Source organism: Babylonia areolata, chromosome 16 (genome assembly GCF_041734735.1).
Source record: "Babylonia areolata isolate BAREFJ2019XMU chromosome 16, ASM4173473v1, whole genome shotgun sequence".
Lineage (NCBI taxonomy): Eukaryota > Metazoa > Mollusca > Gastropoda > Neogastropoda > Buccinidae > Babylonia > Babylonia areolata.
The window spans coordinates 29,625,385-29,635,384 of NC_134891.1; the positions used below are offsets into that span (position 1 = coordinate 29,625,385).

The 10,000-nt window shown below is 42.5% G+C and overlaps 1 protein-coding gene across 1 annotated transcript in view; it reads right to left on the reverse strand.

Annotated features, from left to right (window-relative positions):
- The window catches only part of LOC143291302 (uncharacterized), a 20,841-nt gene that overhangs the window by 1,441 nt on the left and 9,400 nt on the right, over positions 1 to 10,000 (reverse strand). The window contains exons 6-7 of the mRNA XM_076601154.1: positions 5,658 to 5,802; positions 1 to 2,788 (exon numbers count right to left, since the gene is read on the reverse strand). The exon at positions 1 to 2,788 is cut by the window's left edge and continues 1,441 nt beyond it. Coding sequence (XP_076457269.1) covers positions 2,326 to 2,788; positions 5,658 to 5,802 — 608 coding nt within the window. The 3' untranslated portion in view covers positions 1 to 2,325. The remainder of the gene's footprint in view (positions 2,789 to 5,657; positions 5,803 to 10,000) is intronic.

The window sequence follows — 10,000 nt, forward strand, 5'->3', positions numbered from 1 at the left end:
AAATAAATAAATCAATAAAAACCAGATGTGTGACCTGCACATTAACTCACTCCGTACGAGTAGTTTTCTTCCTTGCTTTTCCCTACAGATGACCCATTTGTTAGGGTTAGGAAAAATAATCACAAAAAATACAAAACATAAAGTAACTGAATGAAACTCACTGTACTTGACCTACTGACCCTTCTCCTCATGTCGTGTGAACCCCCACCCCCTCCCTCTTCACTGCTCTCAGAAGCTGAGTCACTATTAGTACCTTCTTGCTGGTAGCTTTCTTCACTGCAGATACTTTATTCAACGTCTTCATCATCCTTGTTGATGTCGAAACCTTCAGTATGAAGCATTTCAATCACTTCAGCAGTGGTAAAAGCCACTGTTGTCATCTAGTTTGCTCCAAAAATTTCCGTTTGTATTGCCTGCGACACCATTTTCAATACGTATGCAGGTTAGCTTGTCATGTGGGGTCCTGAACTCGCTGGCTCGCTGTGGAGTGTATTGTTACAGAATCTCATGAAGAAACTTTCCATTCAACCCTTGACACATTCACAATGCCCGGTGTAGCTGCAATTGTTATGCTACCCCATGAGGAAAATATGGAAAAAAATTTAATTGTCAAAACCGCTATAGTGTTCCATCGTCTGGAACGCTACCTTATGTCAGGAACGCTCCAGCGTTCCATCGTGTAGAGTAAGTTAACCCAATGTGCTGGTCAGGCCTTGAGAAAATGAAACACATGAAAAATGAATACATGTGAAGGTACAGAATGTAATCCAGTTTGTCTTCTCTGAATTCAGTATGTGTGATGGGGTGTGGGGTTGTGTGAATGTGTGATGGGGTGTGGGGTTGTGTGAATGTGTGATGGGGTGTGGGGTTGTGTGACTGTGGGTTGGGAGTGGTGTGCACTGGGCATGGTGATGTATGTGTCTGTGTGTGTGGATCCCTGTGTGTTCATGTGTGTGTGTGTACACGTGTGTGTGTGGATGCATGTATGTGTCCAATACACTGTGGGTACAACACACATCCACAACAATTCAAAAGGGGCGTGAAAAGTGGGAGCAAATGGGTGAAAGACATGGCCAAACTCTCTGTGCCTCAAGCAGAAACTAATCAATTTTCCATGGCAATATCAACAGCGCAACTTTGTATTACTACACAATATGTAACATTTTTCATATACAATTACAAGCAGCACAAGAAGCACATTTGGGAATGTAACACACACACACATGCCACTACCACCACCCCCAACACACACACACACACACACACACCATTAATCAAAACAAACCAGTTTCTCTGTAAAATCATGCTGTCTTCTTCATTCTGTTTCATATTCAAAATGATTAACGAAACTCAACACAACATGCAATCTTTTCATCAAAACACATCACTCTCTCTCTCTAAAAGTGAACACTGTTCTGAGTGTATAAATTCTTCAAAAAATAAAGCAACTGGCTTCAGTACAAACTTCATCGTTCAATATGAAATGGAAAGTGGAATGAAAAATATGAAATTAAAAGTGGAATGAACTCATTCATGAAAATGGTTTCATTGTTCATGAAATATGAATTTAACTTGCTCCTCATCATGAACTGTCCATCGATACATTATCAGTGCATTTTTTTCTCTCTTTTTTTTCGGGGGGGGGGAGGGTGATGGGGGAGGAGCAGAGGTTAGGGGATGGGGGGTGGGTGAAAAATGGAAAATGTTATCAAACTGAGTAAGAGTGAGAACATTGGTTTGAATCACAACTTGCTCCTCATGAACTTTCATGCCAACACAACATTATCAGCGCATCAGCTGGGGTTTCTTTTTGTTGTTTTTTGTTGGTTTCCCTTTTTTTCTTCCTTTTTGTGAAAAAAAGAGAGAAAACACTTGACAAACCATTGGCATGTGAATGATATCTAACTGGATGAGAGGAGGGAGAATGCTGCTTTGAATCCACAGAAATCTGATCAAAATTCATTCACAAACATAAACTCAGCCACACCTCTTTCCATGTACATATAACATGTGCATGCATGCATGTTTATGTGAGAATGTGTGTGTGTGCGCGCGCACATGCACGCAGGTCTGTTTCCTTGTGCTGTAACGTGCACCAAGTCTACCAACAGATTTCAGTTAGAATTTCATTATTCAAAAAAAGAAGAAAGCTACATGTCTGAACAATGTGCGGAAGAACAAGAAAAAGACGAAAGGAAGAAGAAAAAGGCGAAAGGAAGAAGAAAAAGAAGAGGAGACCTACACGTCTGAGGAATGCATGGAAGATCCAAAAGAGTTCAAGCCCCACATGTGTGAACAGTGCAGGAGAACACACTCACACTGCAGTCAAGAAAACAAATCCAGGTCGGCATCCTCCTCCTCAGCATTGGCTGCGGCGATATACTGCATGATGTCGTCCGACGTCATTTCCGACTTTGCTGAAGCCGGGCTGGAGCTGACCCCCGCACTTGACCTGTCGCCTTCCTTCTTCTTTTCAGCCTTCGCTGGCGGCTTCAACCTTCGCGGAGCTGGCACTGGTCGCTCTGGCGAGACCGGCTCTGAAACTGAAGCGCTTGGCATCACTTCCGACGGGACAGTTCCGGGTTTTGACGGAACTGAAGGTTTAGCGCTGGGGATGGCGGGTTTGGCTGCAGGTTTGGGTTTGACCAGAACCGAAGGTTTCTTTGGAGTCTGAGGATGGGAGGGCGAGGGTTTGGGTTTGGGTTGCGGAGGATGAGACGGCTGTTGCTGTTTGGCGCCGGGGGTCTCCAGAGTAAGCAGCTTGTCAAGATCAATGTCCTCGTCCACTCTGCAACAGGTCATTTCCTATTTTACCCCCAACAAACTGGGTGTGGCTGCCTACATGGTGTGGTGAAAATGGCCATACATGTAAAATCCCATGTAACTCTCATCCTTTGATTTGCCTGAAGAAGAACCTGCTGCTTGATGCATTGCTTCTTTTATCTTTTGTCTTGTCTTGTCTCATCATGTAAATTAACCTTCACCAACATTCTTTTAGTCTACCTCTGAATGTAAAATCCCACTTGAACATGTGTATACCAGTGAATGTGGGAGTTACAGTCAAGATATGTGGAAGAAAAAAAGAATTTTCCTACCATAGTATCAGATTCAGAATCTGATTAACTTCTTTTAACTCAGTGAGAGAAAGTAAGAGTGGTGATGTCTGTGATACATACAGCTGTAAAGTAAGAGTGGTGATGTCTGTGATACATACAGCTGTAAAGTAAGAGTGAAGTCTGTGATACATACAGCTGTAAAGTAAGAGTGAAGTCTGTGATACATACAGCTGTAAAGTAAGAGTGGTGATGTCTGTGATACATACAACTGTAAAGTAAGAGTGAAGTCTGTGATACATACAGCTGTAAAGTAAGAGTGAAGTCTGTGATACATACAGCTGTAAAGTAAGAGTGAAGTCTGTGATACATACAGCTGTAAAGTAAGAGTGGTGAAGTCTGTGATACATACAGCTGTAAAGTAAGAGTGAAGTCTGTGATACATACAGCTGTAAAGTAAGAGTGAAGTCTGTGATACATACAACTGTAAAGTAAGAGTGAAGTCTGTGATACATACAGCTGTAAAGTAAGAGTGAAGTCTGTGATACATACAGCTGTAAAGTAAGAGTGAAGTCTGTGATACATACAGCTGTAAAGTAAGAGTGGTGATGTCTGTGATACATACAACTGTAAAGTAAGAGTGAAGTCTGTGATACATACAACTGTAAAGTAAGAGTGGTGATGTCTGTGATACATACAACTGTAAAGTAAGAGTGAAGTCTGTGATACATACAGCTGTAAAGTAAGAGTGGTGAAGTCTGTGATACATACAGCTGTAAAGTAAGAGTGAAGTCTGTGATACATACAACTGTAAAGTAAGAGTGGTGAAGTCTGTGATACATACAGCTGTAAAGTAAGAGTGAAGTCTGTGATACATACAGCTGTAAAGTAAGAGTGGTGATGTCTGTGATACATACAGCTGTAAAGTAAGAGTGAAGTCTGTGATACATACAACTGTAAAGTAAGAGTGAAGTCTGTGATACATACAGCTGTAAAGTAAGAGTGAAGTCTGTGATACATACAGCTGTAAAGTAAGAGTGGTGAAGTCTGTGATACATACAGCTGTAAAGTAAGAGTGGTGAAGTCTGTGATACATACAGCTGTAAAGTAAGAGTGGTGAAGTCTGTGATACATACAGCTGTAAAGTAAGAGTGAAGTCTGTGATACATACAGCTGTAAAGTAAGAGTGAAGTCTGTGATACATACAGCTGTAAAGTAAGAGTGAAGTCTGTGATACATACAGCTGTAAAGTAAGAGTGAAGTCTGTGATACATACAACTGTAAAGTAAGAGTGGTGATGTCTGTGATACATACAACTGTAACGTAAGAGTGGTGATGTCTGTGATACATACAGCTGTAAAGTAAGAGTGAAGTCTGTGATACATACAACTGTAACGTAAGAGTGGTGATGTCTGTGATACATACAGCTGTAAAGTAAGAGTGGTGAAGTCTGTGATACATACAACTGTAACGTAAGAGTGGTGATGTCTGTGATACATACAGCTGTAAAGTAAGAGTGGTGATGTCTGTGATACATACAGCTGTAACGTAAGAGTGGTGATGTCTGTGATACATACAGCTGTAAAGTAAGAGTGGTGATGTCTGTGATACATACAGCTGTAAAGTAAGAGTGGTGATGGCTGTGATACATACAGCTGTAAAGTAAGAGTGAAGTCTGTGATACATACAGCTGTAAAGTAAGAGTGGTGAAGTCTGTGATACATACAACTGTAAAGTAAGAGTGGTGATGTCTGTGATACATACAACTGTAAAGTAAGAGTGGTGAAGTCTGTGATACATACAGCTGTAAAGTAAGAGTGGTGAAGTCTGTGATACAGCTGTAAAGTAAGAGTGGTGAAGTCTGTGATACATACAGCTGTAAAGTAAGAGTGATGTCTGTGATACATACAGCTGTAAAGTAAGAGTGGTGATGGCTGTGATACATACAACTGTAAAGTAAGAGTGGTGAAGTCTGTGATACATACAACTGTACAGCAGATCTGTCAAATTTGCCACGAAACATGAACAAAAAAACAAAGAAAAGAAAAGTAATACAAACTCTACAGTAACTCTTAGCATTATTATATATTCTATAGCACTGTTATCTTTTCTTAACAATATTATCTTTTCTACATCTACATGATTACTGTGTAAACATTTGCATGTGTACTGTTTGTGAATATTTCATCATTTATCTATGGCTCCTGTATTTTCACTCATTAATCGGTGCCTTTACTGATCTCATCAATTCATGTATATATATATGTATATATATATATATATATATATATATATATATATATATATATATATTCCTTTAATGATCTGACATATGTGTTACATTCTGTCAACAAAATATTTCTCTTCCTTTGCTGTTGTGATCAATATATGTATCACAAGGCACACAAGCACACATACATACACATACACACATACTCATGCATGCACACATACATGCACATGCACACACACACACATACACACACACTGTCATGCACCCACACGCGCAAGCATGCACACACACACACACACACACAGGCACTGGCACGGACACAGGCACAGGCACACATGTGCACGTGTGCGCGCGCACACACACACACATACTGTAGGAGTTCATTTTCTGTGTCCTGTGCAGAGGCAGAAACCACTTGTCGCTTGGTGATGATGGCATCAGGGACAAAAGCAAAATCCTTCTCATCTTCCACGGTCAGCTCTCGCTTCAAGTCCTGGCTTTCAAAGAGACGGGCATCTGGCACAGAGCAAAGCACGGATCATTCAACATTCTGTTCATTTTCATTGATGTTTACTGCTTGCTTACTGCTTAACACTACAGTCAGAACAGAACTGTATGCTGATTTTAACTGTATTTTTTGTTAATAAGAAGGTTAACGATCCCTTAGCCTTTTACACCCACCAGGGCAGTGAATTCATACCCACTGTGTCCAGGGCTTAGCACAGGCAGGCGGGGCCCTGTCCCCTCCTTCCGCCATTTCAACCTTCCCCGACCTAAGTCGGGTACCCATTCACACCTGGGTGGAGTGTGGAAATTCCCTGTAAAGTGCTTCTTCCAAGGACACAACACTATGCCAAAAAGAGGCCTCAACCCTGATCACATACCTGTTTGGTGATTTACCTGCAGCAAAATACTGAAAAGATGTTTTGCTTTCACCTCACAGCTTTGGTGGGCTTCAGATCACGAACGCTCACTCACTGAAAATGCATGCACCTGTACATTCCATGATTTCAGCAGCTGAGCTGATATCAACATGTCAATAGCTGCTTGTGGGCTTATCCACATGTGGATACAATTGTCCTCAACTTCTCCAAGGCCTTTGACAAGGTCAGCCGCGCCCTGCTTGTCCATAAGTTACAGTGCTATGGAATTAGAGGTCAGCTCAACACCTGGATCAAAAGCTTTCTTGAGGACAGGCAGCAAGCAGTTGTGATGGAAGGAGCAACCTCAGAATACATTTCAGTCAACTCAGGTGTTCCCCAGGGCTCGGTCCTCAGCCCTTGTCTCTTCCTTCTCTACATCAATGACCTCCCAAATACCATCAAATCTAAGGCCAGATTATTTGCAGACGACACCATGTGCAACAAAATAATCAAGAAGGAAGCTGACAAGCACACACTCCAAGAAGACCTAGTTTCCCTTTCCATCTGGGAGAAACAGTGGGCCATGCAATTCCACCTGCAAAAGTGCTCCACATTGAGCGTCAGTAGAAAGAGGAAAAAGATCGCACCAAACTACAAACTCCATCAGTCCATGGCCATCTGCTGGAAAACGTCAACATCACAAAATATCTTGGTGTGAACATCCAACCCACATCATCTACAACCAACAAAGCCAACAAGACCTTAGACTTTCTCCGGCACAGCTTGAAGATAGGAAACAAGAAGACAAAGGAAACTGCGTACAAAACCCTTGTTTGACTTATCCTTGAGTATGCTGCATCCGTGTGGGATCCCTATACAGCCAGTGACATCCAGGCCATCGAAAAGGTCCAGCGCCGAGCAGCTAGATGAGTCACAAACCAACATCGACAGACGTCTCAGCTCCATCCTTAGCTCCCTCAGCTGGTATCCTCTACAAGTCAGACGGAAAAAATATCGCCTGGAGATGTTTTACAAGTTCCACCATGGTCTCATCTCCATCAGCTCAGTCTACCTACCAACACCATCAGACAGCAGGCTGAGCTCCAGGAAAAACAACACCTGCAACTGCGACATACCAGCCTGCTGGACACAGTGCAGACAGATGTCCTTCTTCCCCCGTACCATCCCGGAATGGAATACACTGCCCCAGGAGGTTGTCACTGCCTCCTGCCTGTGACACAACAGAGTAGACTCACCCCCCCTCTCCTCCCCACTACCCTGCAACACCTCTGTTTAGGTCCCCCCCCCCTCCCCCAACCAGCCAGCAAGTCCACCCACCCCCATTTTTGACTCACTTGTGTAAACAAAGTGAGTCTATGTTTTAACCCGGTGTTTGGTTGTCTGTGTGTGTGTGTGTGTGTGTGTGTGTCTCCATGGTAAACTTTAACATTGACATTTTCTCTGCAAATACTTTGTCAGTTGACACCAAATTAGGCATAAAAATAGGAAAAATTCACTTCTTTCCAGTCATCTTGTTTAAAACAATATTGCACCTCTGGGATGGGCACAAAAAAATAAAAAATGAAGCCTAATTATATGCAAACTGCATTTACTGTTATATTTATATTTTTTGCATTCTCTAAACTTGGCACTTTGATCTGATATTTGACACAACAACAAGAGCAGTCATTATTATCATTTTCTGTTCAAACAGGAACTTCTTTTGCTAAGCATGGAAGTTTTATTTATTTTGGAAACGTTTTTGGTGCAGATAGTAAAAAAAGGGAAATTACTCTGTAATTAATGCTCGGGGACTTAATTTGCTTTAAACTGATCTTTCTCATCTTAAACATTATATTTTAAAATTATACTCAATACATAAAAAGCTTGGATTTTTTTTTTTAAAGTGTATCACAAGTGAGTCTTGAAGGCCTTGTTTTGTTTTTTTTCCACTGGTAAGTAGTGTTGTAGAAGGCTAGGACTGTGCCAGTCGGGTGTATTCCTGGGGACTGCTACAGCAGCTGGATTGGCCCAGCTAGAGATGCGAACACAGCAGTGGACTGCGCCCCATCTGTCCTATCAGTTAACAGAACATCCCTCGGTAGCCCAGCTAAATTGCACCCAACAGCAACCTCCCACAAAACGACAATTTTCATCAGCATACCGATGTTGGTCGTTAAGTGGAAGAAGAAGAAGAATGGGCTTATCCACATGTCCATAGCTGGTTGTGGGCCGCCTTCTTCTTCTTTTGTGGGCTGCAACTCCTACGTTCACTCTTATGTACACAAGTGGGCTTTTCTGTGCATGCCTGGTTTTACCCCGCCATGCAGGCAGCCATATTCCAATTTTGGGTGTGTGCATGCTGGGTATGTTCTTGTTTCCATAACCCACCGCACGCTGACACAGATTACAGGATCTTTGACGTGCATGTTTTATCTTCTGCTTGCGTACACACACGAACGGGGTTCAGGTACAAGCAGGTCTGCACATATGTTGACCTGGGAGATCAAAAAAATCTCCACCCTTTACCCACCAGGCACCGTTACCGAGATTCAAAGCCAGGATCCTCAAATTTAAAGTCTAACGCTTTAACCACTCGGCTATTGTGCCTGTCTGGGCTTATCCACATGTCCATAGCTAGTAGACTGTGGTGGAACTTAAACTCATTTCACTGTGGTGGGACAGTAAACGGAAGTCATTTCACTGTGGTGGGACAGTAAACACATTTCACTGTGGTGGGACACTAAACTGAACTCATTTCACTGTGTTGGGACAGTAAACGGAACTCATTTCACTGTGGTGGAACAGTAAACAGAACTCATTTCACTGTGGTGGGACAGTAAACGGAACTCATTTCACTGTGGTGGGACAGTAAACAAAACTCATTTCACTGTGGTGGGACAGTAAACAGAACTCATTTCACTGTGGTGGGACAGTAAACGGAAGTCATTTCACTGTGGTGGGACAGTAAACGGAAGTCATTTCACTGTGGTGGGACAGTAAACGGAACACATTTCACTGTGGTGGGACAGTAAACAGAACTCATTTCACTGTGGTGGAACAGTAAACAGAACTCATTTCACTGTGGTGGGACAGTAAACAAAACTCATTTCACTGTGGTGGGACAGTAAACACATTTCACTGTGGTGGAACAGTAAACAGACCATTCACTGTGGTGGGACAGCAAACAAAACTCATGTCACTGTGGTGGGACAGTATACACATTTCAGCTGTGGTGGAACAGTAAACAGAACTCATTTCAATGTGGTGGCGGGACAGTAAACACTTTTCACTGCGATGGTGGAACAGTTAAACTGAACTATTTCACTGTGGGGGACAGTAAAGATCTCATTTCACTGTGGTGGGGACAGTTAAAAAGAACTAGTTTCACTGTGGTGGGACAGTAAACGGAACTCATTTCACTGTGGTGGGACAGTAACGAACTCATTTCACTGTGGTGGGACATAAAACGGAACTCATTCACATGTGGTGGGGACAGTAAACAGGAACTCATTTCACTGTGGGTGGGACAGTAAACAGAACTCATTTCACTGTGGTGGGACACTAAACAACTCATTCACTGTGGTGGGACACTAAAACAGAACTCATTTCACTGTGGTGGGACAGTAAACGGAACTCATTTCACTGTGGTGGGACAGTAAACAGAACTCATTTCACTGTGGTGGGACACTAAACAGAACTCATTTCACTGTGGTGGGACAGTAAACAGAACTCATTTCACTGTGGTGGAACAGTAAACAGAACTCATTTCACTGTGGTGGGACAGTAAACAGAACTCATTTCACTGTGGTGGAACAGTAAACAGAACTCATTTCACTGTGGTGGAACAG